Source organism: Macaca nemestrina, chromosome 1 (genome assembly GCF_043159975.1).
Source record: "Macaca nemestrina isolate mMacNem1 chromosome 1, mMacNem.hap1, whole genome shotgun sequence".
Lineage (NCBI taxonomy): Eukaryota > Metazoa > Chordata > Mammalia > Primates > Cercopithecidae > Macaca > Macaca nemestrina.
The window spans coordinates 190,977,625-191,005,348 of NC_092125.1; the positions used below are offsets into that span (position 1 = coordinate 190,977,625).

The following is a 27,724-nucleotide window of genomic DNA, read 5'->3' on the forward strand; positions in this document are numbered from 1 at the left end:
CTTTATCTCCAGCTACACCCTGACATGTGCCTTCTGACAAGCAAGCTTGTTGTTTTTCAACATGTGATAAACGCTTCCCGCCTGTCTTGCTTTCATAATATCCTTAACTATATATTCATAATCTCCATAATTATATCACTAACAATACCTTATACATTTTTATGTCGTGTGAACTTTATAAAGATGGAGCCCATTGTACATAATTCCCAATGATTCCCTTTTTATTCAACATTAGCTTTTGGGTCTAGCAGACATCTGTGGTGGCCCACAACACCTCGGAGATATAAACAACAGTGAGAGGAGTCAAGACAAAATGCTCCAGCCTTGCACCTTCAGCTCTGAGCTGTATTCGATGTGATTCCTCCGAGTGTTCCCAATGGGATTGAGCACAGTGGTTCAGAGTGGTAAGTAGTTCCATACTGCACCTTTTATTGACTTTTCTTCCCTTTTTGCTCACTCCCATTTCTGTTTCCTGAATACACTCTTGAACTGAAGGACTTGTCTCACACCTCACACTCTGTTCTGGGGGTGTACAAATTAAGACACTGAAATTAATCCAGGTTGTTTCACCTGGATAGTCATTCACTGCTATATAGTAGACCATTATATAAATCTACCAACAGTTTCTCTTGTCCCTTAATGATAGAAATGTGGGTTGTTTCCAGGCTTTTGCTTTTATAAACAGTACTGCCCTGCACATTCTTGATAGATATTTCCTGCTCATATATGCAAGAATTTCTCTAGAGCACCAGTTCTTAATGTGTGGTCCACGAACCCTGGAAGTCCCTGAGGCCCTATCAGCCAGGTTAAAACTACATTCATCACAATAAAGATGTTATTTGCCTTCTTCATGGTGTTGACATCTTCAAGGACACTGCAAAAGCAATAGTGGGTAAAACAGCTAGCACAAATCAGCAAGTGGCACCAAACTGTAGTAGAAGTTACACATTTTATTAAACCTCAACTCTTAGATACACATTTTTTTAATACTTTGTGGGACAAAATGGGAAGGATGCGTAAACAGTTACGCTGCATATCAAGCTATGATGACTTTCTCGAGGAAAAAACCTTAAGTGATTGTGAGCTGAAGTAATCACTTGACTCATGGAGCACCATTCTTACCTGAAAGTACAGCTGAAAGACAAAGTATCATTATTCAGCCTTGGGTATTTGGCAGGCATTTTCTCCAGATGAGTCAAGTGCACCTGTCACTTCAAGAAAAGCAATTGACAGTGTTTGTTGTCAATGAGAAAATTCAATCTTTTGAGCAAAAATTAGAATTTTGGAAAATTTTTATGTGCTGTTATGGGCTTGATACCCTCACGATAGCAAAAGACTTTTCTGATGAGATTGGTATTGATATTAAGAAATGTGATTTTCTGGCCGGGCGCAGTGGCTCACGCCTGTAATCCCAGCACTTTGGGAGGCTGAGGCGCGGATCACGAGGTCAGGAGATTGAGACCATCCTGGCTAATACAGTGAAACCTCGTCTCTACTAAAATTACAAAAAATTAGCTGGGCATGGTGGCACATGTCTGTAGTCCCAGCTACTCGGGAGGCTGAGGCAGGAGAATGGCGTGAAATTGGGAGGCAGAGCTTGCAGTGAGCCAAGATCGTGCCACTGCACTCCAGCCTGGGTGACAGAGCGAGACTCTGTCTCAAAATAAATAAATAAATGTGATTTTTTGATGTTGCATAATGAAATGTGTCAACATTTAGAAGATCTGCATAACTCAGCGACCCAGCAATTTCCAAATGATCAATGGGTGTGTTGACAAAACCCTGCATGGGTAAAACATTCATTCAAAATGCAAGAAAAAACTGTGAGTGTTGCTGTAATAGAGTATAAAAAGGTCATTGCTATGGTTTCAGATTTCATGTCATAACTAAGCTTTAAAAAACTTCCACTTGCTGAGTTTTGGTGTCTTATCAAAGAATATCCACGATTATCTGAAAAAGCTATTGAAATGCTCCTTTTCCAATTGCGTACACTTCAACCACAAAACATACTGCAGCAGATTGAAAGATATAGCTGGCTCGAGAATACAACTGTCTTCTATTAAGCCAGACATCTAAAATATTTATAGCCATTAAAAAGAATAAAATCCCATCATTCAAAGTGACATGGATGGAACTAGAAAACATTACGTTAAGTGAAATAAGCCAGGCACAAAAAGTTAAACACCACACGTTCTCACTCATAGTTAGATGTTAAAAAAAAAAAAGAAAAACTTAATCTCATAGAAGTGAAAAGCAGAATAGAGGTTACTAGAGGCTGGAGAGGGAAGGGGAGGATAGGGAGAGATTTCTTCAATAACACAAAATTACAGCTAGGTAGGAGGAACAACTTCTAGTGTTTTGTAGCACTGTAGGATGACCATAGTTAGCAATAATATATTATGTAGTTTCAAATAAAGAAGAAAGGATATTGAATGTCCCCAAAACACAGAAATGATAAATGTTTGAGATGATGAATACGATAATGACCCTGATCTGATCTACACATTGTATATATCAAAATATTACTCTGTACCCCATAAATATGTACCATATATGTCAATTAAAAATTAATTAGGGCAGGGCATGGTGGCTCATGCCTGTAATCCCAGCAGTTTGGGAGGCTGAGCTAGGCGGGTCACCTGAGGTCAGGAATTCAAGACCATCCTGGCCAACATTGCGAAATCCTGTCTCTACTAAAAATACAAAAATTACCCAGGCATGGTGGCACACGCTTATAATCCCAGCTACTCAGGAGGCTGAGGCACAAGAATTGCTTGAACCTGGGAGGTGGAGGTTGCAGTGAGTCGAGATCACACCACCACACTCCAGCCTGGGCAATAGAGTGAGACTCCGTCTTAAAAAAAAAAAAAATTAATTAGTTAATTTTTAAAAAACGATTTATATAAAGCAGTGCTACTCTTCTCAGTAATATTTTTGTATCAAAAAAGTTGCTTTTCATAAATACATGTTTTGTTGATTGTAATTTGTGTATTATTTTTATTTTTAAAAGAAGTAATAATTATATTTAATTTTTCTCAGTTTTCACTTTTTTTTTTTTTTTAGAGCTAGGGTCTAGCTCTGTTGCCCAGGCTGGAGTGCAAAGGCATAATCATAGCTTACTGCAGCCTTGAACTCCTAGGCTTAAGTGATCCTCTTGCCTCAGTCTCCCTAGTAGCTAGGACTACAGGTGCATGCCACCAAGCCCAGCTATTTTTAAAAATGTTTTTATAGAGATGAGGTCTCACTGTGTTGCCCAGGCTGGTCTCAAACTCCTGGCCTAAAGTAATCCTCGCACCTTGGCCTCCCGAAATGCTGGATTACAGGCGTGAGCCACCACACCTAGTCATGTTTTAATTTTTAACATGGAAAATTTCAAAAAATATAACTCATAAACTGAAGCTCTCTGAGGTCCTCAATACTTTTGCGTTCCTGAGAATATATACCTAGAAGTGGTATTGCCAGGTTATAGATGATACTAAATTGTTTTCCAAAGTAATTGTACCAATTTATAACTTGTCATAATTAATATTTTTACTGCTTTCTCAAGAAGCATTTTATCAGTCTAAATCACATCATAAAATGAGTTTCTTATCTGAAATGTGATTTTTAGACTTCTAACTCTATGAGTGAGAAAAATAGCTGCAGACATAGATAAAGATATCACTCTTAACCATAATCCCAGAATCTAGTAATAATCGCTATAATTTTTTTGGTCTGTATGCTTCCTGACTTAAAGAGGGAGACAGAGCTCTGGATTTCCAGTTAAATAAACATGGCTCATAGAACACAAATGCTTATCTCTGTTACCTCCCAAAATGAACTAAAATGACAATCTTGGAGTGCAAAAGGAAAAGCCTATAAGGACAAACTGTGCAATAGAGATGTCAATACATGTTTTTAATGAAGGAAAGCAGAGGGCTGACTAGTAACAGATCTAGGAAAAACTGAATTCTAACCCAGGTGCCTGCAGAGCGAGGCAGGATTGGGGGAAACATCAGGTAAAGGGTTCCTGACATCAACCCTTGACATCAGCAAGAAGAAAGCTGATTCTCAACTGCGAACCTTCCAGGCTTGAGATGGGAGGGACCAGGGCCTGGCTCTACCTTATGGGGTTGTTGTAAGGATTCAATTAGCTAAAACATGCAAAATACTTCAACATGCAAAATACTTAAAATAGGGGCTGATACTCAATGGTATCTGTTATTGTCTGAGTTTTCCTCCAACTTGAAAGCCAGAGATCAAAATAAACAACAGAGACAATCTAGGAAACAGAAGAAAACAGCAGAAAATTACAACTGGAATCCTCAGAAATATGAAATAAGAGAAGATCCTGAATCCACAACATAAGAGCAAGAGGCTACCCAAAAGGAAAGTCAGGGATCAAAGAAAAACTCTTGGAAATTAACATTTTTGTAGCAGAAATGAAAAAATTCAATAGAAGAACCAGGAAATAAAGCTCAGGAAAATCTCTTGTAAAGCAGAATAAACAAAACCAGGAAATGGAACATGAAGAAAAATTTAAAAACAGGGAAACTGACTGGGTGTGGCAGCTCATGCCTGTAATCCAAGCACTTTGGGAGGCTGAGAGACAGGAGGATCACTTGAAACCAGGAGTTCAAGACCAGCCTGACCAACATAGGGAGACCCTGTCCCTATTTGTTTAAAAAAAAAAAAAAAAGAGAAACTGATCACAGAGAAAGTTTCCCAGAATTGAAGACTATGTTTCCTCATTGAAAGGGGCCACTGAGTGCTTGGCATAATGAATGAAAAATACTTACAAGATGGTTTATTATGAACGTTCAGAACATCAAGGATAAAGGAGAAAAATATCCTAAAAGCTTCCAAAAACAAATTAACAAACAAAATATACGGGAAGTAACAGAAGTCAGAATAAATTAGTCTCCTCAAGAGTAGCCACATGAGAAGCTAGATGACAATGAATCAATGCCGTTAAACTTCTGAGGGAAAATAATTTCCAACGTGGAAATCTGTCACTCAAGGATGAAAGAAAATAAAGTCATTTTTAGACAAGCAAGGACTCAAAAATTCACCTTCCATGAATCCCTTCTGGGGAGTTAGTGGAGAATGTACTCCTCCAAAATGAGAGAATAAACCAAGAACAGAAAAGCATAAGCTCCAGTGAACAGGGCATTTGGCACAGAAGAAACAAGAAGAGAATCCCCAGAATGTGGTTAGGTTCCTAATCCCAGGATGAGAGCTGTGAAGCAAGGCCAAGCAGAGGAGTTTGGAGCAGAGAATGAGTCTAAGGAGGGATGTTGCCAAGAAAAAAATAAAAAAGACACTGGTAAATGACCTGGTTCATGTGACCAGACCAAGAGATATTTTATAGCTCTAATGGAGAGTTTGTGAAAGAGTTAAAAATAGATGCATAGACAGCTGGGTATAGTGCCTCACATCTGTAGTGCCAGCTACCCAGGGGCTGAAGCGGGAGGATCCCTTGAGCCCATCTCTAAAAATAAAAAATAAACAATGGATGCATAGATCATTAAGCAAATAAAAAATAGACAATTTTTGACTCTAGAAAAAATGTTATTCAATGAAGTGAATATAATCTTAGTATGGTAGACACTTCAACTGTAAAAATATTCTAGTTATATTACTATAAACTCTTGCTAGTCATTCAACAAACCAAGAAATTCTGCAGACTGGCCAAGAGTCCACTGGTAGACACAAAAGAGACAGACAAAGCATAAACTCATGGAAAGAACAGAGAGGGGACTTTGATAAGTAGTGTTGGGAACAGGCCCCTCAAAATCTGGCCATAAACTGGCCCCAAAACTGGCCATAAACAAAATCTCTGCAGCCATGTAACATGTTCATAAGGGCCCTAACACCCACGCTGGAAGGTTGTGGGTTTACGGGAATGAGGGCAAGCAACACCTGGCCAGTCCAGGGCAGAAAACCCCTTAAAGGCATTCTTAAGCCACAAACAATAGCATGAGCGATCTGTGCCTTAAGGGCATGTTCCTGCTGCAGTTAACTAGCTCAACCTATTCCTTTAATTCAGCCCATCCCTCCGTTTCCCTTAAGGAATACTTTTAGTTAATTTAATATCTATAGAAACAATGCTAATGACTGGTTTGCTGTTAATAAGTATGTGGGTAAATCTCTGTTGGGGCTGTCAGCTCTGAAGGCTGTGAGACCCCTGATTTCCCACTTCACACCTCTATATTTCTGTGTGTGTGTCCTTAATTCGTCTAGCACTGCTGGGTTAGGGTCTCCCCGACTGAGCTGATCTCGGCAAGTGGCATCCATTCATAGGGGCTCAAATCCAGGTCGAAGGGTCGCTGGAGCACCGGTTGGAACGGAAAACTAGCTGGAGGACACCCAAGTACTCTTAAAGCAATCCCCGTGGTGAGTAAGAAGGGGAGCTCGGAAGCGTCAGGGTAACAATGCGACAGGTATGGGGTCTGGTTCGTTTCACCTTGGAACTTTTTCACACTGATAATGAGGAGGAACAAGAGTATAGCAAAGTAACAGAAGAGGTTACAGAGCATGTTTATTTGCCAGCTAAAGCTAAAGCAGCAAAGGAAGGAGAGGTTCATCCCTACCCTTCTGCACCCCCTCCTTATTATTTTGAAGAAAATGACCCTCCAGATCTTTTTTTCCGGAGGACGCCGGGCAAAAAGTAGTTGCCCAAGTGACTATTTGAGCAGTGCCTCGAGCGACGGTTCTTAGTTCTATGCAGGCAGGAATCCCGCAAGCTAGACTAGACGGTGATTTAGAGGCTTGGCAGTTCCCTGTTACACCCCACAGATCAACAGGGAAATATTATAGCTACATTTTAGCCTTTTCCTTTTAAATTACTCAAAGAATTAAAACAAGCAGTAAGTCAATATGGATCAGGTTCTCCTTTTGTAATGGGACTGTTAAAGAATGTTACTGTTTCCAGTCAGATGATTCCTACTGACTGGGATGCTCTTACTTGAGCTTGTCTAACTCCTGCTCAGTTCTTACAATTTAAAACTTGGTGGGCAGATGAAGCTTCCATTCAGGCTGCTCGCAATGCCCAGACCCAATCTCAAATTAATATAACTGCAGACCAACTTTTGGGGGTTGGCGGCTAGGCTGGTTTAGATGCATAACTGGTCATGCAGGATGATGCCATAGAACAGTTTAGAGGAGTGTGCGTTAGAGCTTGGGAAAAAATCACTTCAGGTGGGGAACAATACCCTTCCTTTAGTGCTATAAAACAGGGACCTAGAGAACCATAGGTTGATTTTATAGCTCGGTTACAGGAGTCTCTTAAAAAGATGATTGCAGATTCGGCTGCTCAGGATACAGTGCTGCAGTTATTAGCTTTTGACAATGCTAATCCCGATTGCCAGGCTGCTCTGCAACCTATCAGAGGGAAAGCACATTTAGTTGATTATATCAAGGCCTGTGATGGTATGGGAGGTAATCTGCATAAAGCTACTTTGTCGGCACAGGCAATGGCAGGACTGAGAGTGGATAAAGGAAATACTCCATTTCTTGGAGCTTGTTTTAACTGTGGAAAGCATGGTCATACTAAAAAAAACGTAGAAAAAATCAGCAAGTCAGGCTGCCAGATAGGGGAAAAAAGAAAACTCTTAAGCCTGAAATATGTCCAAAATGTTAAAAAGTAAAACACTGAGCTAATCATATCACTCTAAGTTTGATAAAGAAGGGAACCCGATTTCGGGAAATGCCATGAGGGGCCTGTTCCGGGCCCCGTTCTAAACCAGGGCATTTCCAGCTCAGGCCATTCCCTCGCCCCTGTACAATGTCTGTCCCCTGCCACAGCCGGTAGTGCCACAGTAGATTAAGGCTGCACAAAGGCTGTGAGCCTTCTGCCTGGGGAACCCCTGTAAAAGGTCCCAGTAGGAGTCTGTGGACCCTTGCCAGCAGGTACAATAGGATTACTTTTAGGAAGGTCTACTTTGAGTTTAAAAGGGGTACAAATACATACAGGAATCATTGATTCTGATTACAATGGGGAAATTCAAATTGCTATATCTACTTCTGTTCCCTGGAAAGCAGAGCCAGGAGAGCACATAGCACAGCACCTGATTGTGCCGTATGTGGGAATGGGAAAAAGTGAAATTAAACGAACAGGAGGATTTGGAAGCACAGATAAACAAGGCAAAGCAGCTTATTGGGTAAATCAAATTACTGATAAACGTCCTACCCGTGAAATAACTATTCAAGGAAAGAAATTTAAAGGTTTGATAGATACAGGAGCTGATATTTCAATAATTTCTCTACCACACTGGCTGTCCGCATGACCAATTCAACCCGCTCAATTTAACATAGTTGGAGTTGGTAAAGCCCCTGAAATATATCAAAGTAGTTACATTTTGCATTGTGAGAGGCCCGATGGACAACCTGGGACTATTCAACCAATTATAACTTCTGTACCTATAAATTTATGGGGAAGAGATTTATTACAACAATGGGGAGCACAAGTTCTAATTTTGGAACAATTACATAGCCCTCATAGTCAACATATGATGCATCAAATGGAGTATGTCCCTGGTATGGGACTAGAAAAAAATTTACAAGGTTTGAAAGAACCGCTTCAAGAGGAAAAACAAAGTTCCCAGCAAAGATTAAGAAATAATTTTTAATGGCGGCCATTGTTAAGCCTCTAGAACCTATACCTTTAAAATGGTTAACAGATAAGACAATTTGGATAGAACAATGGCCGCTAAGTAAAGAAAAACTGGAGGCTTTAGAGAAATTAGTTGCTGAACAATTGGAAAATGGGCACATAGCTCCAACATTTTCCCCCTGAATTCTCCAGTTTCCCTAATTAAGAAAAAGTCAGGTAAATGGAGAATGTTAACTGATTTAAGAGCCATCAATTCAGTTATACAATCTGTGGGAGCATTATAGCCAGGATTGCCTTCTACTGCTGTAATTCCAAAACATTGGCCTTTAATAGTTAAATTGGCCTAAATAAATTTTAAAAACTCTTTCTTTAGCTGAGCAAGACTGTGAACGGTTTGCATTTACAATACCCGCAGTAAACAACCTGCAACCCACTAAGCGTTTTCATTGTTTTACAGATGGATCTAGTAATGGTAAAACTTCTTATTCTGGCTCGAAAAGTAAAGTTTTCCAGACGTCCTACATTCAGCTCAAAAAGCGGAGCTTGTAGCTGTAATTGAGGTATTGACTGCTTTTGATATGCCTATTAATGTGATTTCTGATTCTTCATACGTGGTTAATTACACAGTTAATTGTGTAATTCACACAGTTAATAGAAAATGCTCAGTTATGATTTCATACAAACAATTGATGACTTTATTTACCCAATTGCCAACAGCAGTTAGGAGTAGAATGCGTCCTTTTTACATTACTCACATTAGCGCTCATACACCTCTTCCAGGACCTTTGACTGAAGGGAATCAAATGGCTGATCACCTAGTTGCTAATGCAATATCTAATGCTAGACACTTTCACAATTTAACCCATGTTATTGCCTCTGCTCTCAAACGCAGATACAGCATTACAGCATTACCTGGAAAGAAGCTAAAGCTATTATCCAGAGATGCCCAACTTGACAAATTGTACATTCCTCATCTTTTACAGGAGGAGTTAATCCTCAAGGACTGGAACCTAACTCTATTTGGCAAATGGATGTCACGTATGTTCCCTCGTTTAGGAGACTAGCTTATGTACATGTATGTGTGGACACCTTTTCTCACTTTGTCTGGGCTACATGCCAAACAGGAGAGTCTTCTGCCTGTGTTAAATGTCATCTTTTGCAGTGTTTTGCAGTGATGGGCGTTCCAGCTTCTATTAAAACAGATAATGCCCCAGGCTATACTAGCCAAGCTCTAGCTACATTTTTCTCTATGTGGAATATTAAACACATTACTGGTGTCCCATACAATTCTCAAGGACAAGCCATAGTGGAAAGAATGAATCTCTCCCTGAAACAGCAGTTGCAAAAGCAGAAAGGGAGAGACAGAGAATATGGAAACCCACAGATGTAACTGAACCTAGCATGATTAACTTTAAATTTTTTGAATCCGCCCGAAGGCCAGATGTTATCAGCAGCTGAACAGCATCTATAGAAAGCAGCTGCAAAGACAGAAACAGAACAACTGATTTGGTGGAGAGATCCAATAATAAAAAGTTAGGAAATAGGTAAAATAATAACTTAGGGTAGAGGTTATGCTTGTATTTCTCCAGGCCAAAATCAACAGCCGATTTGGATACCATCAAGACACCTGAAACCTTATTATGAGCCAGATGCTGAGGAAGAGACTCCGGGAGGATCCCGAGTACCCCCCAGTTGCAGCCATGTCGAGACTGGAGCTGAGGAGGAACCCAACTGTCACGAGCAACACCCGTCGAACACAGCCACCCACCTGGGGACAGATCAAGAAGCTGTCACAGATGGTGGAAGAAAACCTGAGGAAAGCAGGACAACCAGTCACAATGAATAATTTAATGGTAGCTATGATAGCAGTTATCACCACTGCTGTGAGTATTCCTTCAATAACGGCTGGTAATAATGCCTGGATACAACCACTATGACACAGTTACACATGCTTTCTGATCTCAGGATTTACCATAATAAATCTGCTCCTATAATTGAGGCATACCACGCTCAAAAACCTATTTGTGAACAGGATTGGACCCAGTTTGAAGAAATGAACGTACTTGTCTAGGAAGATTGCTTTGCAGCACGGGCAGAGGTGCTGCACAACGATTCCTATGGAATCATTATTAATTGGTCCCCCAAGGGGATGTTTAGCTTGAATTGCACCTCTCAGTCTTCGTGCCACAGTCATACTATGTTCAGATGATCTGAACAAAACGGTCAGATGGTAGAAATGATAAGAAGTATGGCAAATGTTCCTATTATCTGGAACCATGGTGATATAGTGGCACCTCAACCTCAAATGATATGGCCCGCTCTAGGAGCTTAACATAAGGATTTAAAATGAAAAGAACAAATATTTAAAGCATCCCAGGCACACCTGACCTTAATTCCAGGAACTGGAGTGCTTAAAGGAGTTGAAAATGGATAAAAATACTTGGAAGCTCTGTGATTTCAGTGATGATTGTGTTTTTAGTTTACGTTGTCTTTGTATAGTCTGCAGATGCGGATCCCGACTCCTGCGAGAAGTAGGACTTTGTCACTGTGACAAAGTTGCCCTTGCTTTTATCCCTTTGCAAATCAAAGAAGGGAGACATGTTGGGAACAGGCCCGCAAAAATCTGGCCATAAACTGGCCCCAAAACTGGCCATAAACAAAATCTCTGCAGCAATGTAACATGTTCATAATGGCCCTAACGCCCACGCTGGAAGGTTGTGGGTTTACGGGAATGAGGGCAAGGAACACCTGGCCAGCCCGGGGCGGAAAGCCCCTTAAAGGCATTCTTAAGCCACAAACAATAGCATGAGCGATCTGTGCCTTAAGGGCATGTTCCTGCTGCAGTTAACTAGCTCAATCTATTCCTTTAATTCAGCCCATCCCTCCGTTTCCCATAAGGGATACTTTTAGTTAATTTAATATCTATAGAAACAAAGCTAATGACTGGTTTGCTGTTAATAAATATGTGGGTAAATCTCTGTTTGAGGCTGCCAGCTCTGAAGGCTGTGAGACCCCTGATTTCCCACGTCACACCTCTATATTTCTGTGTGTGTGTCTTTAATTCCTCTAGTGCCACTGGGTTAGGGTCTCCCCGACTGAGCTGGTCTCGGCAGTTCAGCCTCAACTTTCACTCCCTCGTGGCTCCAACCTTCACCTTCCCGATAAAGAATGAATCCCAAACTAGTATCTCCAGTTCTGTGCTTTTCTGGAGTCTTGTAATTGCTCAGTGGACAATTCTTGCCTATTGCCACTTGAAGCATAACCTATCTCTTTCTCTCTCTAGGTCCCTCTCTGTGCGCACACGTGCACACACACACACACACATACACACACACTCCTAACTTATCCTCTTTCTCACCCTTTCCCAAACCAACTTATCAACTTTTCCACTTTCAGCAGTGCCTCAATGGCACCACTACTTTTCCAGTCTTCCATGTGGCTTTTCCACTCCTCCATTCCCTATAGCTGGTCTGTTTTTAGCTGGCTTTTTAAAGGCTTCTAAAGGTCCTGCCCTGTCTCCAGCTGTAATCTAGTTCATAGCTTATATGAACGTTATAAACTATACCATGTGACACAAATGTGAAATACCAGTACTACATCAAGATTTCTGAAATAGACTCTGGCTTGGTTACTTTTATTAATAATAATCGAATCAGCATTTGTATAGGGTTTTTAAAAAGACATTTATTATACTTTCCTCTGATTGCTAAAGTATGAACGTTTACTGTAGAAATTCTGGGAAAGCTGGGCGCAATTGCTCACATCTGTAATCCCAGCACTCTGGGAGGCTGAGGCAGGAGTATCACTTGAGCTCAGGATTTCCAGATCACCCTGGGAAACATAGTGAGACCCCGTCTCTACAAAAAAATTAAAAACATTAGCCAGGCATGATGGTGTGTGCCTGTAGTCCCAGATACTTTGGAAGCTGAAGTGGGAGAATTGCTTGAGCCCAGGTTACAGTGACTCATGATCACACCACTGCACTCCAGCCTGAGTGACAGAGCAAGACCCCATCTATTTTTTAAATATTAAATAAATAAAAAATAAACATTTTGCAGCAGATCTCTAGAACTTTTTCACCTTACAAACCTAAAATTCTACGTCCTTTAACAATTCCTCTTTTCCCTCTCTCCTAGCCACTGGCAGTCACCATTCTACTTTCTGTTTCTTAGACTTTGACTGCTTTAGATACTTCATATGAATGGAAACATGCAGTATTTGTCTTTTTGGGGGGTTGTGTTTTAAGGCTTTTGATACCTAGTACTAAACTGACCTCCAGAAAGGCTGTCAACGATTTACAGTTTGACTGGAAGTGTGTGTCCATCTGGGCTGAGTTCATTGCTTGCTTAGCATCTATCAATTGTTTCAATTCTTGCCGTTTTGATAGAGGAACAAATAGTGGACCCAAACATGGTTTTACTTTGGATAAGGCCATTGTCCTATGAATCCTGGCTGAAATACTTGCTCCAGCACTTAGGAGCTGTGTGACCCGGGACAACTCACTAAACTTTTCAGTGCTTCTGTTCCCTTATGTGTAAATGGAGATAATAATATACACATATACATTCTAGACATTTATTATGAGGAGTTAATAAATGTGAAGCTGTAAGAACAGTGCCTGGAATATAGTATGCCCAAATGTAAGGTAGCTATTGTCATTTTTGTCAATCCTTGCTAATGTGATACATTGAAAATGACAGTCAGCTATTTTAATTTACATCTCCTCCGTAATCAGTTGAACGTGAATATTCTCTGTATTTATACTGGCTATTGGTACTTCTGTCAAGATTTCCTTTTTCAAAGCACTGCGGCAAACGGGATCTCATTTGATCCTCCCAATAAACTCATGAATGAAGAAGGTGGCAATCACCAATCCCCACTTTTCGAATTAAGAAATTGTGGCTCGGAATTCGAATTCTGAGCAATTCCAATTCCAGGATTCAGATCTCACCCTCTAAAACCTAGCAGCTGTTGCATAAAATATAACGGTGAGAAAGCTTTTGTTAGCAGTAACCACCACCCACCCACCCCGCCCTGGCTCCGCCCCTGCCCCGCCCCTCCCTCTACGTGATTTTCCAGCTATCCTCTCCGCGCACGCGCAGCCGTTCCTGCGGGCGGAAGCCTCCTGGCACTCGGCCCTCCGCCCCTCCCCCCGGCGCGCGGCCCCGCCCAGGACGAGGGGCGGCGGGCGCGCAGTGCTGGGTCCAGTGGTGGAGAGAAGGCGAGGATTACCCCCCGGAGGCGTTGTCTGCGACTCGGCGGAGGCTCCGACTTCCAGCGGGCCGGTCGGGAAAGGTACCGACTCCCGAGCCCCTCTGTCGGCGGCTCCAGCGGCCGCCATTTTCCTCCAGAAGAGCGAAGAGGGCGGGAGGCGGGGGCCGTCCCCCGGGGCCGGGCGGGCCGGGGCGGAGTCGGGGGCCGGGCGGCGGAGGGCGGGCCCGGGCGGCGGTGGGGCCCGGCCCCCAGGCTCCAGGAGCGGCTGCTGCGGCACAGTTAGGCCGGCCGCGGTGGGAAAACCGTGGGCGTCCCCTGGACCTCAGCATCCCATTAGGACGGTTCCGCGGTGGGTGCCGCAGGCCGCAGAGTGGGCAGAGCTTTCACAGGGGTCTTCGCATTCCACCCGCACACAGCAGCTCCTGGAGGGAGGCCAGGAAGACACTATTAACCCATTTTGCAGACAGAAAACTAAGGCTCAGAGTGGGGAGGAGACTTGCCCAGAGACACCCAGCGAGGTTGTGGCGTTGGGTCTGGGTTCCTACTCCGCCACATCCAGCGCCCTTGCCACCAGACCCCTCTGCCTCACCTGGCAAAGGATGGGGCGGAGCTAAAGGATTAGTTAGAGGAATGACTGGCAGGTTTTTTTTTTTTTTTTTTTTTTAAGATCTGCCTTTTTCTGTACCACCCAGATCAGAGCCTCCTAAGAAATACCCAGAAGTCAAGCCATGGATCCACCTGCACGTAAAGAAAAAACCAAAGTTAAAGAACCTGTCAGCAGAGTTGAGAAGGCCAAACAGAAATCAGCCCAGCAGGAGCTGAAGCAGAGACAAAGAGCAGAGGTGAGATTAAGGCGGAGGCTCTGTATGCCTGTAGTCTGCTGGAGATGATGATGCTGGAGTAGAGAAATAGCAGAAAGAACTGACAGCGAGCCCTACTTGCCTCCAGGCAGGATGGGTGTTCTCCCAGATTTAGAGGGGAAAACACTGAGGTTCAGAATGGTGAGGTGGCAGGCCAGAATCACATGCCAAGTTAGTGTCAGAACCCCAGCCTGGTGCGGAGCTTTTGTGGTAGAGACCCAAGGGAAGGAAGAAAGGAAAAAAAAAGTGGTATGTAAGGGGAAAGAAGGAGTCAGAATGAGAGAGAGCACGCAAGTGTCAGACACCCCAGTACAGATGTTCTGGATTTGGTGCAGAAAGTAGCTACTCATGCCAGGTAGAGGCCCAAGCCATTGTGTTCCTTTGTTCTCTCAACGATTACAATCAATTTGAGAATAAAAAGCTTTAAACTTTACACTGCCAATATTGAGCCACATACAGACATGAGTATTTTATTTTAGTATTTAATGTCAGGGAAAAGCTTGTTGGTCTCTTTTTCCCTCTTTGTTTTGTTTATTTATCTGTCTGTTTTGTCCATTTCCTGTCTTACATCCTTTTACCTTTCCATGGACAACTACTGTTTTTCATACTTTTACATTCAAATATGTTAATAGAGATCCTTGAACAATATACAATAGTATTTTAAATTTTTACATTAATAAAATTCCTGCATTTTATTTTGCATTTTGCTTACATTGTTTTTTTAAGAACTGTTCATGCTAATATAAGAATCTAGTTTATTCTCATTAATTTTTATAGTAGTCTATTTTATGCATCCATTTTAGTATATTTATTCATTCTTACAGGGATGCACATTTAAATTATAGTATTTTTTGCTATTACAAACATTGCTGTAGTGAAAAGCTTTTAGGTGTCTCCTTTGGCACTTGCCTTAGAATTTCTATAGGGTATTTAACTAGAAAAATTACTGGGTACATTCTCAATTTTACTAGACATTGCCACATTGCTTTTTTTTTTTTTGAGATGGAGTCTCACTCTGTGACCCAGGCCAGAGTGCAGTGGCGCAATCTTGGCTCACTGCAACCTCTGCCTCCCAGGTTGAAGCAATTCTTCTGCCTCAGCCTCCCAAGTAGCTGGGATTACAGGCATGTGCCACCACGCCTGGCTAATTTTTGTATTTTTAGTAGAGATGAGGTTTCACCATGTTGGCCAGGCTGGTCTGGAACTCCTGACCTCAAGTGAGCTGCTCACCTCGGCCTCCCAAAGTGCTGGGATTACAGGTGTGAGCCACGGCGCCTGGCCTGCCAAATTGCTTTCAAAGGAATTGTATACATTTGCACTCCCACTAGCAGTGGAAGAGGATTCTCATTCCTCATTTTTTTCCTAACACTTGATACTGTCAATTTTTTTTTTTTGAGATGGAGTCCTCACTCTGTCGCCCAGGCTGGAGTGCAGTGGTGTGATCTTGGCTCACTGCAAACTCTGCGTCCTGGATTCATGCCATTCTCCTGCCTCAGCATCCCGAGTAGCTAGGACTACAGGTGCCTACCACCACGCCCGGCTAATTTTTTTTGTATTTTTGAGGTGGGGTGTCACCATGTTAGCCTGGATGATCTAAATCTCCTGACCTCGTGATCGCCCACCTCGGCTTCCCAAAGTGCTGGGATTACAGGCGTGAGCCACCGTGCCCGGCCGATATTGTTAACTTTTAATTTTTGTTAATCTGATTGATTCATTAAATATTGGCCAGGTGCAGTGGCTCACGCCTGTAATCCAGCACTTGGTGAGGCTGAGGTGGACGAATCACAAGGTCAAGAGATTGAGACCATCCTGGCCAACATGGTGAAACCTAGTCTCTACTAAAAATACAAAAATTAGCTGGGCGTGGTGGCGCACACCTGTAGTCCCAGCTACTTGGGAGGCTGAGGCAGAATTGCTTGAATCCAGGAGACGGAGGTTGCCAAGATCGCGCCACTGCAGTCTAGCCTGGGCGACAGAGCTTGACTCTGTCTCAAAAAAAAAAAAAAAAAAAAATTGAACTGCTAGTATGTGCCAGGCACTGTGCTAGGAATTTGAGTCACATGATGATAAAGCAGAAAAGAATCCCTGCCTTCATGGATCTTGCATTCCAGCAAGGGGAGGCAGTAAACATAATAAGTAAACTTACTAGTGCATTTGAAGTTAATATGTAAACTGAAATCTACCTTTGGGTTAAGGCAGACCACCTGAGAGCTGTGGTCCTTTACCTTCCCATTCCCACCTGGATCCAAGTCCCCAGATGATGTGACTGCATTGTGCTTTGGTGAACAATATAAGGGTTGCTATAAGGAACAGCCCTGAAGCGGGAGAACAGAAGCTACAGATAAGAAAACCATTGATCAGAGAAATGGTGATATAGCCAAGGGAGCTCTCACTGGAAGAACAGACCTATCTACACTTCTGTGTAAGACAAATGCTCTGGGAAATGGAGAACCAGTTGCCAGCCCATATGTGGTTACCTCACACCAATCAAAAGTGACTGTGGAGAGCACCCCCAATTTGGAAAACCAAATGAAAATGGAGTATCTGTTCAGAATGAAAATTTTGAAGAAATTATAAATTTACCCATTGGTTCGAAACCATCCAGATTAGATGTCACCAACAGTAAGAGCCCAGAAATTCCTTTGAATCCAATTTTGGCCTTTGACGATGAAGGGATGCTTGGGTCCCTGTCTCAGGTAGATGGTGTTCAAACACATAGACTGCAGAAGTTAAATCAGTATTTTTTATGAAGAACCAAAGTCAAAATTTAATGAGAATTTCTACAATTAATGGAATTCCTTTCATGCTGTAAAAAAGCATCCCCTCTTCCAATTTTCTAAAGATTTCTTGACCATTATTTTGAACAGACTTATTAAAACTAGCTAAAGACAACAGACAGGATAGCTTTTCTTTTTTTTTTTTTTTTTTTTTTTTTTTTTTTTTTTTGAGACGGAGTCTCGCTCTGCCACCCAGGCTGGAGTGCAGTGGCCGGATCTCAGCTCACTGCAAGCTCCGCCTCCCGGGTTCACGCCATTCTCCTGCCTCAGCCTCCCGAGTAGCTGGGACTACAGGCGCCCGCCACCTCGCCCGGCTAGTTTTTTTTTGTAGTTTTTAGTAGAGACGGGGTTTCACAGTGTCAGCCAGGATGGTCTCGATCTCCTGACCTCGTGATCCACCTGTCTCGGCCTCCCAAAGTGCTGGGATTACAGGCTTGAGTCACCGCGCCCGGCCCAGGATAGCTTTTCTAATAATTTTCATCAGTAGAAAAAAAAATACTCCTTATTCTTCAGTACTTTAAAATGGCTTTTTCCAATGTGCTCCTTGTTAGCAAATTAGTATTTTTCTGCATTCTTTAAAAGACAAGAGCATTTGGCTATAAAATGACTGACTAGGTATCAGGGAAAACCCCACCCCCAATATTTAATGTGGGTTCTTTTCTATTTCCCTAAGAGTCTTGACTGGTCTGAGAAATAAAAGGAAAGAGTACAAAAGAGAAATTTTAAAGCTGGGTGTCCGGGGGAGACATCACGTATCAGCAGGTTCCGTGATGCTCCCTGAGCTGTAAAACCAGCAAGTTTTCATTAGTGATTTTCAAAAGGGGAGGGAGTGTGCGAATAGGGTGTGGGTCACAGAGATCACATACTTCACAAGGTAATAAAATATCACAAAGCAGGTGGAGGCAGGGCGAGATCACAAGACCACAGGATGGGGTGAAATTAAAATTGCTAATAAAGTTTTGGGCACGCATTGTCATTGATAACATCTTAATCAGGAGACAGGGTTTGAGAGCAGACAACCTGTCTGACCAAAATTTATTAGGTGGGAACTTCCTCGTCCTAATAAGCCTGGGAGCGCTACAGAAGACGGGGCTTATTTCATCCCTTCGCTTTATCTGTAAAAGACGGCCACCTCCAAGGGGGCCGTTCGTAGACCTCCCCTCAGGGGTGCATTCTCTTTCTCAGGGATGTTCCTTGCTGAGAAAAAGAATTCAGCGATATTTCTCCTATTTGCTTTTGAAAGAAGAGAAATATGACTCTGTTCCATCCAGCTCACCAGCAGTCAGAGTCCAAGGCCATCTCCCTTGTTTCCTGAACATTGCTGTTATCCTGTTCTCTTTTCAAGGTGCCCAGATTTCATATTGTTCAAACACACATGCTCTACAAACAATTTGTGCAGTTAACGCAATCATCACAGGGTCCTGAGGTGACATACATCCTCCTCAGCTTACGAAGATGACCGGATTAAGAGATTAAAGTAAAGACAGGCATAGGAAATCACAAGGGTATTGATTGGGGAAGTGATAAGTGTCTGTGAAATCTTCACAATTTATGTTCAGAGATTGCAGTAAAGACGGGCATAAGAAATTATAAAAGTATTAATTTGGGGAACTAATAAATGTCCATGAAATCTTCACAATTTATATTCTTCTGCCATGGCTTCAGCTGATCCTTCCGTTCAGGGTCCCTGACTTCCCGCAACAACTAGGATTGACTAGGCATCATTTTTTTTTTTCACATAAATAGTTTGGTCTTAAAGCTTAACAGCTTAAAATTGGCAAAAAAAAAAAACACTTGCCTTTTACCATGTAATACTTGAAAAGTAAGTACCTCTTTGCTACAAGTAGAATGAATAGGGGAAAGTTTAAGCCTGTTTTTAAAAAAAAATTATTGTAAAGAGCTCTATTTGTAGAAGCAAATTATAGGCAGATTACCAGGTTCTTATAAATACAAACTTGTACATGGACATTCTGCAAACCCAGCTGTCACATTTCTTGCAACTCCTTTTGCAAAAGGATACTAAGAGGTTTTAAAATGTGAAAAACATTATTTTTTCAGAGCAAGAAAATAATTTACTGTTGTCTTAAATAATGTATAAAGTTTTTCAGATAAACTAATCAAATAAATTAGAACAACGTGACAACATTGCAAATTTGTTATTAGATGCATTCCTTCTAATGGTACCAGGGGAGGATGTTATTGATGAATCAAGTCTGTTTCTGAAGTCTGTATGTTGCTACTGTCCCCAGTGATGGTGGGACTTACCTCTGCTCTACCTGATTACAAATTATGTTGGGGGAAATAAAGATTTAATATTTCATTAAATAAAAAAAAAATTTGGTTTTGCTCATTTAAGAGCAATGAGAAAATGGTGGCATGTTGACTGTGTTTGGCTGCAGGACACGGACCGTCATGGAAGTCCTCGCTCCACAGGGCATACACCAGCTTTTCACCTTTCATTCTTATTCACTTTTGCTGCTGAGCCTAGCTGTACAAATTTGCGCTTTCATTTGCTAATGTAAATTCAATTTATTTTACCATTTTAGAGACTACTAATGATTAAATGTAGGAGAGGGCACACATGTTTTTATGTAGAGTGTTAAAAGATAAATTTTTACCACTCTAATGTGCTGGATTTATTAAAAGAGATTAGGTAAACTGCTAGGTTGAATGAGAGACTTCCTCTATTGTACTCTTTTTTTTTTTTTTTAATCCAAGCATATGGTCTTTAGTAACAGCTTGTTAACTTGTTAAAACATTAATTTGGGGGTTTTTCCCTATTCTTAGTTGTCTATGTACACATAGTAATTATGTTAAAATCCATTTAAAAAAACCAGCCCTGTGAAACTGTCCTCTGTGCATATTGTAAGGATAGATGTTGAGGACATTGTTCATGTCCTTATTGACACCCTTCTGTAAAGTTCTACAGGTTAAATTTATTTGTCTGACTTCAAATCTCAGCTCCTCCATAAATCCCAGTTCTTTCCATGTGACATTGGACAAGATACTTAACCTCTCTGAACCCCCAGTTCATCAATTCCTCCTTGGTAAAATGAGGATATCATCTACCTCAGAAGACCATTAAAAGGAATGGAAATACCATGTGTAAAGCCTATAGCGCAGTACTTGGCTTAGGAAGCATTTGATAAATGGCAGTGATTATGATCAGGAATAATCTTGTGTTTCCAAGCAGGCAGCCTGCTTTTATTGTGTGGATTCTAAGTTGAACAACTGCTAAGTTCCTGTTGACCTGCTGAAATGCAACGTTGCTGCACTCAAGCAGCAGCTGGCTCCGTGGAGCTCTTGAGATGTGCCAGGACCGGGCCAAGCTACACATGCATAGCCACATCTAGTCCTTACACCAGGGCTCCAAAACAGGAGTTATTGTGACTCCCATTTAACCTTGGTTAATCCGATATGTAAAATATATGACCTTGTGAGGTAGGCAGTATTATCCTCACTTTAAAGTGATGTGAGTAGAGTCCTGTAGTTAATGAGGGGCAGGCCTGTGGTCTAAACATCTTCTGACCTTTGTCTGTTGCTTTGCCTTGCCCCCTACAGCTGCCTTGCTGTTTTTTTCTGTTGGGTTGGTTGGTGTTTTTGTTTTGTTTTGAGATGGAGTCTCTCTCTGTCACCCAGGCTGGAGTGCAGTGGCACGATCTTGATTCAGTGCAACCTCCACCTCCCAGGTTCAAGCAGTTCTCTTGTATCAGCCTCCCGAGTAGCTGGGATTACAGGCACCTGCCACCATATTTTTAGTAGCGATGGGTTTTAACCATGTTGGTCAGGCTGGTCTCGAACTCCTGACCTCAAGTGATCCCCACTCCTCAGCCTCCCAAAGTGCTGGGATTACACATTTGAGTGACCGCACCCATCCTGTTTTTTTGTTGTTTTTTGTTGTTTTTTGTTTTTTTGTTTTTTTTTTTTTTTTTGAGACGGAGTCTCGCTCTGTCGCCCCAGCTGGAGTGCAGTGGCTGGATCTCAGCTCACTGCAAGCTCCGCCTCCCGGGTTTACGCCATTCTCCTGCCTCAGCCTCCCGAGTAGCTGGGACTACAGGCGCCCGCCACCTCGCCCGGCTAGTTTTTTTTTTGTATTTTTTAGTAGAGAGGGGGTTTCACCGGGTTAGCCAGGATGGTCTCGATCTCCTGACCTCGTGATCCGCCCGTCTCGGCCTCCCAAAGTGCTGGGATTACAGGCTTGAGCCACCGCTCCTGGCCTGTTTTTGTTTTAATCTGTATTGCCTGGAATGTAATGCAACAAGACCCTTTGTGGGGAGGAAGAGAAAGTTTCTATTCAATTCTGCAGATGCCAGATTCCAGAAAGTTAGATGTGAAGGAGAGATGTGGGAGGTGAATGGGAATGGAAGGCGCATTGGCAGTGGAAGCACCGTTTGACACTGTTGGGGTCTGTTTCCTTCTTGACTGAAAGTCATTCTTTGGCCTGGATACTCTGACCCATTGTGAGTCTCCTCTTTCTCCTGCCATCTTGCCTCCTTGATCTGAAGGTCTCTGAGAAGCTATTTAATATGCCTATCAGTCCCTAGCACAGTAATGTGCAGATTACAAATGCTAGTAAATACTGAATGAAGCAAGTGGAGGTTTTAAAACATATATATATGTGAATCCGGGCATGGTGGCTCCTGCCTGTAATCCCAGCACTTTGGGAGGCCGAGGCGGGTGGATCACAAGGTCAGGAGATCAAGACCATCCTGGCCAACATGGTGAAACCCGTCTCTACTAAAATACAAAAAATTAGCCAGGCATGGTGGTGCACGCTTGTAGTCCTAGCTACTCAGGAGGCTGAGGCAAGGGAATCGCTTGAACCCTGAGGTGGAGGTTGCAGTGAGCCAAGATCGCATCATTGCACTCCAGCCTGATGACAGAGCAAGACTCCGCTCACGCGCGTGCACACACACACACACGCAAATTATATATATTTAATATATAAATATATATAATACATATTTAATATATAAATAGATATACATATTTAATATATATAATACATATTTAATATTTACATACGTATTTGTATATATATGTGTGTGTTAAAAGTATATTTATATAACGTGTGTGTGCAGCTTCATAAAACACCCAACTATAGAACATGACCAGTAACTGGGAAGCTTTGCGTACCCCTTTTCTGTTCATGTACCTCACCCTTCCCACCAGCGGTACCCTCCTTGCTGTATTTTATGCTAATCATTCTTGCTGTTCTATGTTAATTTACTGTCTATGTACTTCTAAATAATATTTTGTAGTGTAACAATATATTGTTTTGCATGTTTCTGAACTTTCATATTATGTTACTGTGACTGGTTCTCTTCACTCGGCTTTTTTTTAACCATTCAATTTTTTTTGTTTTGTTTTGTTTTTGTTTTTGAGATGGAGTCTCACTCTGTCGCCCAGGCTGGAGTGCAGTGGCCGGATCTCAGCTCACTGCAAGCTCCACCTCCCGGGTTTACGCCATTCTCCTGCCTCAGCCTCCCGAGTAGCTGGGACTATAGGCGCCTGCCACCTTGCCCGGCTAGTTTTTTGTATTTTTTAGTAGAGATGGGGTTTCATCGTGTTAGCCAGGATGGTCTCGATTTCCTGACCTCGTGATCCTCCCGTCTCGGCCTCCCAAAGTGCTGGGATTACAGGCTTGAGCCACCGCGCCCAGCCTAACCATTCAATTTTATTTATTTTTATTATGGTAAAATGTACATAAAATTTACCAGTTTTATCAGCCGCATTCTGTGTTGCAATAATTATTTGCGGTAGTGTTGTAACAGTTTTCATCACTCTGCAGAATTCCATTTTTGTTACAGATGACGGGATCATTCAAGCTTTCTAGTCAGTTTGGATCATTTTACTTTTCCTAGGAACTTGTTTCATTTAGGTTGTCAAATGTGTTGACACGGAGTTCATAATGTTTCATTTTAATTTCTGTTATGTCAGTAGTTAAGTCTTCTTTCTAGTTCCTAATAATGTTTATTTGTGCCCACTCCCTTTTTTTTTTTTTTGAGACGGAGTCTCGCTCTGTCACCCAGGCTGGAGTGCAGTGATGTGATCTTGGCTCACTGCAAGCTCCGCCTCCCGGGTTCATGCCATTCTCCTGCCTCAGGCTCCTGAGTAGCTGGGACTACAGGTGCCCGCCACCACGCCCGGCTAATTTTTTGTATTTTTAGTAGAGACGGAGTTTCACCGTGTTAGCCAGGATAGTCTCGAACTCCTGACCTCAAGTGATCCCCACTCCTCGGCCTCCCAAAGTGCTGGGATTTTTTTTTTTTTTTTTTTATAGCCTACATATAGTACATATAAGCTATATATATATAGCTATACACTATATAGCTATATATACTAAGTGTATATATACTATATATATACTTGCAAACCTCTGACATGACAGATCTCCTGACCTCGTGATCCGCCCGTCTTGGCCTCCCGAAGTGCTGGGATTACAGGCGTGAGCCACCGTGCCTGGCCGCCCACTCCCTTTTTATGTTGATCTGTCATGTCAGAAGTTTGCAAGGTTTTTTTTTAGTGTTTTCAAATAACCATCTTGCAGTCTTGGTGATCCTCTCTATTGTAGGTTTGGTTGCTTTTTCATTCGTTTCTGCTCTTATTTTGTATTTTCTATTTGTCCCATTTCTAAGTTTCATTTTTTCCCCCTTCCTTGTCTTTTCAGTTAATCAAGTTATAGCTCCTCTACACATGCACACATTCTCGCTCTTTCATTTTTTTCTTCTACAAATTAGGAAGTTCTGTGATCTGTTTCTGTTCTTTAGTGGGTGGATTAAGGATAAAGAAAGGTGAGGAATAAGGTGTAGTTACCCTGCCTTTTACCTGAGGATGTCTCTTGCCATCTTCTTTCCATCACCACTGCCTGCTGTAGGCGATATTCCCATGACCTCCTTTCTGGACTGTTGTAACAGATGTCTCCTAAAGCACAGATAGAATTACGTTGCTTGTAGCTGGGCACAGTGACTCACGCCTGTAATCCCAGCACTTTGGGAGGCCGAGGTAGGAGGATCACATGAGGCCAGGAGTTGGAGACCAGTCTGGCTAACATGATAAAACCTCGTCTCTACTAAAAACACAAAAATTAGCTGGGTTTGGTGGCGGTCACCTGTAATCCCAGCTACTTGGGAGGCTCATGCTGGAGAATTGCTTGAACTTGGGAGGCAGAGGTTGCAGTGAGCTGAGATCACACCACTGCACTCCAGCCTGGGCAACAGAGCAAAACTGTGTCTGAACTAGATATATGTATAGCTTATATATAAGCTATATATACATACATATATAGTATATAGATAAGCTATATATACATATATCGTATATAGATAAGCTATACATACATATATGTATAGGCTATATGTATATATATACATATACATATATCGGCTATATACATGTATATAGATAGGAATATATACATAGTATATAGATTATATACATATACTATATATAGATTATATACATATATGCTGTATAGTATAGATAAGCTATATATACTACATAGTACATATATAGCTTATATATGTATATATAGCTTATCTGTAGTATATATAGTATATATGTATATATAAGCGATACATACATATGTGTATATATACTATATGTAGCCTATAGCATATATAGCCTATATATAGTATATGTAGCCTATGTATAATGTATATATGTATATATGGATAAGCTATACATATATGTATAGATGTGTATATATACTATAGTATATACTTATATATAGTATATACTTATACTACTAATAGTATATATATTATATATACTATATAGCCTATGTATAGTATAGGCTATATATATACTATATAGTATAGGCTATATATAGTATATACTATATGTACTATATAGCCTATGTATAGCCTATACTATATATAGCCTACACTATACATATAGTATATATATAGCCTATACTATATATAGGCTATATAGTATATATAGTGTATATACTATTAGTAGTATATACTTTGGGAGGCTGAGGTGGGAAGATCTGTCATGTCAGAGGTTTGCAAGTATATATATAGTATATATACACTTAGTATATATAGCTATATAGTGTATAGCTATATATATAGCTTATATATACTATATGTAGGCTATATATTGTATATATACTATTATTATATATATACACACACACTTTGGGAGGCTAGGACGGGAGGATCTGTCAGGTCAGGTTTGCAAGTATACTATATACTCTTAGTATATATAGCTATAGAGTATATATAGCTTATATATTATATATACTCTACTTATATAAGCTATATATACTAAACATAGTATATATACACACACTATATATATATTCACATTGTTCCCCTGCACACTTATCTTTGCTGGCTCTCCAGAATCTGCCAGGTAAAATCCAGATTCCTTGATATGGCATTTAAGACCCCAACATAATTTTCTTGCTTTCTTCAGCTCCCCAACCCCTACTCTATAATATCCTTCATATTGGCATACTTGAAGTTTCCAGAACAGACCCTATACTTTTCCATTACATTTATTTACACATAATATCCTCCCCCACCACCTATCATGTCCCATGATCGATTTTAAGCTGAGATGGCCCATTTTGCAGCCTTACAGAACTAGACCAGAAGATATTTGTGGATAAATCTGATCTTCCTATATGTAACTTCTGCTTCACTGGTTCCTCAATCTGAATTGGCCACATGCTTGCTGAAAAGACTTGTTTTCTTCTTAAGGGATCCTACTAATCCCTTAAAGACCAAATCAAGTCACCTGCATCCTGCTGCATTCTTGATTCTCTAGATGGAACTAATATCTAACTTTCCTATTCCCAGATCACTGTCCCTGCATTACCACTACTGGTGAGATTCTGGTATTTTCAGAAGGCACCACCTGTTATGTCAGAAGATGCGTTGTGCAGCTGCTTCCATTGCTAACAGATGTATCTCTTTCTCTCATTCAGATCTATGCCCTCAACAGAGTCATGACAGAACTGGAGCAGCAGCAGTTTGATGAGTTCTGTAAACAGATGCAGCCTCCTGGAGAATGAGCTCCCCAGGTTCAAACCAGATGGGACCCTGAGATTTTTGTTTGACAGGGTGTTGCCAGTTTTAAGCTGAGATGGCCCATTTGGAGCCTTACAGAACTAGGCCAGAAGACATTTGTGGATAAATCTGAACTCACTTCCTATGTGTAACTTCTACTTCACTGGTTCCTCCAATCTGAATTGGCCGCATGCTTGCTGAAGAGACTTGTTTTCTTCTTCTAAGACAGTGGTTTTTGTTTTTTGTTTTTTGTTTTTTTAAAAAAAACAAAACACACAAAAAAACCTTTTTCTATTTGAGAAAAATCAGTGTTTCTCATGAAACTATATCTTCTCCAAAAATACAAATAAAATACTAATAAAATGTTCATTTACTGATACTTTAGCAAGTGCCTAGCCATAGAAAATGGAATACAAAGTAATGTAATAGGTAAGAAAAGTTGAGGTGAGCAGAAGGCACCCTCTCTCCTTCAGGAGCTTGGCAGAGAGGAGAGAAAGAACACGACTGCTTCCAGTTTTCATTCTTCCTGGAGCTAAAACTTTGCAGACCCTGCTGATCTCTAGTTTATAGGCACACAGATATAAATATGTGACCCCTTTACTCCCAGATGAGTCACTACTCAGGGTTAGAGGCCTGAAGCTAGGATTTCCTCACCGGTGATTGTGGAGAGCTAGCAGCAGGCTTTCATCAACAGCAAGAGGGGAGTGCAGGTGCTTTTTGTTTTTTGTTTTGTTGTCTGCCTTATCAGACCTAGAAACGAATTTATGATGGAAATATTCAGACGTCCCTCAGAAACCAACCACCACCCCTCCGCCATTCAACTGCCATTTTTAGGTGTAGAAATGTAAGGTGGTTTCTGCTTCTGACATTTGTATCAAGAATGGTAGTTCATACCTGAATGCTTAGTAGAGTTATTTTAATGCTGAGCAAAAGAAGAGATTGTTCTTCTAGGATATTTCATTTCCAGAAATTCCTTGGGAGTAGGGGGAGCAGGACTTAAGAGAGCTGAAAAAATGCCACTCAGATGGGGCAAAGAGGCAGACACTGCCACCTCCTTTCCTCTAAGCTGGAAATGCTGGAAACACCTCAAGCTGTCCCTGTCTCCTCTGTCTCCCTGTGCTGCCTCTGAAGTCACTGAGAATACTTTTCTCATTGCTCTGGCATATTTCAGGAGTAAACTGGGGAGTTAATGGGATGTTAAACTTTCTACCACTGTGGAGAATGTGTTTTTAGAGCCCAAGTTATAATTAAGGATAATCT

The 27,724-nt window shown here is 41.4% G+C and overlaps 2 protein-coding genes and 1 long non-coding RNA gene across 13 annotated transcripts in view; 2 read left to right on the forward strand and 1 right to left on the reverse strand.

Moving 5' to 3' along the window:
• The first annotated feature begins 71 nt into the window (after positions 1 to 71).
• LOC105494853 (uncharacterized) lies at positions 72 to 13,630 on the forward strand. Of its 4 annotated transcripts, none has more exons than XR_003021110.2 (4): positions 72 to 404; positions 6,223 to 6,422; positions 9,051 to 9,153; positions 9,577 to 13,630. It is a non-coding gene; the product is annotated as an uncharacterized lncRNA (long non-coding RNA). The 4 variants fall into 4 exon arrangements; XR_003021109.2 differs by having other exon boundaries at positions 10,183 to 13,629; XR_011622144.1 differs by having other exon boundaries at positions 9,051 to 13,630.
• A 464-nt stretch (positions 13,631 to 14,094) lies between these two features.
• TMEM269 (transmembrane protein 269) overlaps positions 14,095 to 27,724 on the reverse strand; it is a 34,211-nt gene continuing 20,581 nt past the window's right edge. For 4 of the 8 annotated variants that reach the window (XM_071094803.1, XM_071094801.1, XM_071094798.1 and 1 more), the window contains 2 exons: positions 24,273 to 24,368; positions 15,832 to 17,387 (listed from right to left, as the gene is read on the reverse strand). In XM_071094803.1, the coding sequence (XP_070950904.1) occupies positions 17,281 to 17,387; positions 24,273 to 24,368 (203 nt within the window). In that variant the 3' untranslated portion in view covers positions 15,832 to 17,280. Of the gene's footprint in view, positions 14,230 to 14,644; positions 17,388 to 24,272; positions 24,369 to 27,724 lie in introns of those variants that run through there. The other 4 variants (XM_071094800.1, XM_071094830.1, XM_071094832.1 and 1 more) reach the window with 4 other exon arrangements.
• Positions 14,516 to 26,833, forward strand: SVB (small vasohibin binding protein). The gene is made up of 2 exons (XM_071094840.1): positions 14,516 to 14,649; positions 26,383 to 26,833. The coding sequence occupies exons 1-2, from the start codon at positions 14,536 to 14,538 to the stop codon at positions 26,467 to 26,469; spliced, it is 201 nt and encodes a 66-aa protein (XP_070950941.1). The 5' UTR covers positions 14,516 to 14,535; the 3' UTR covers positions 26,470 to 26,833.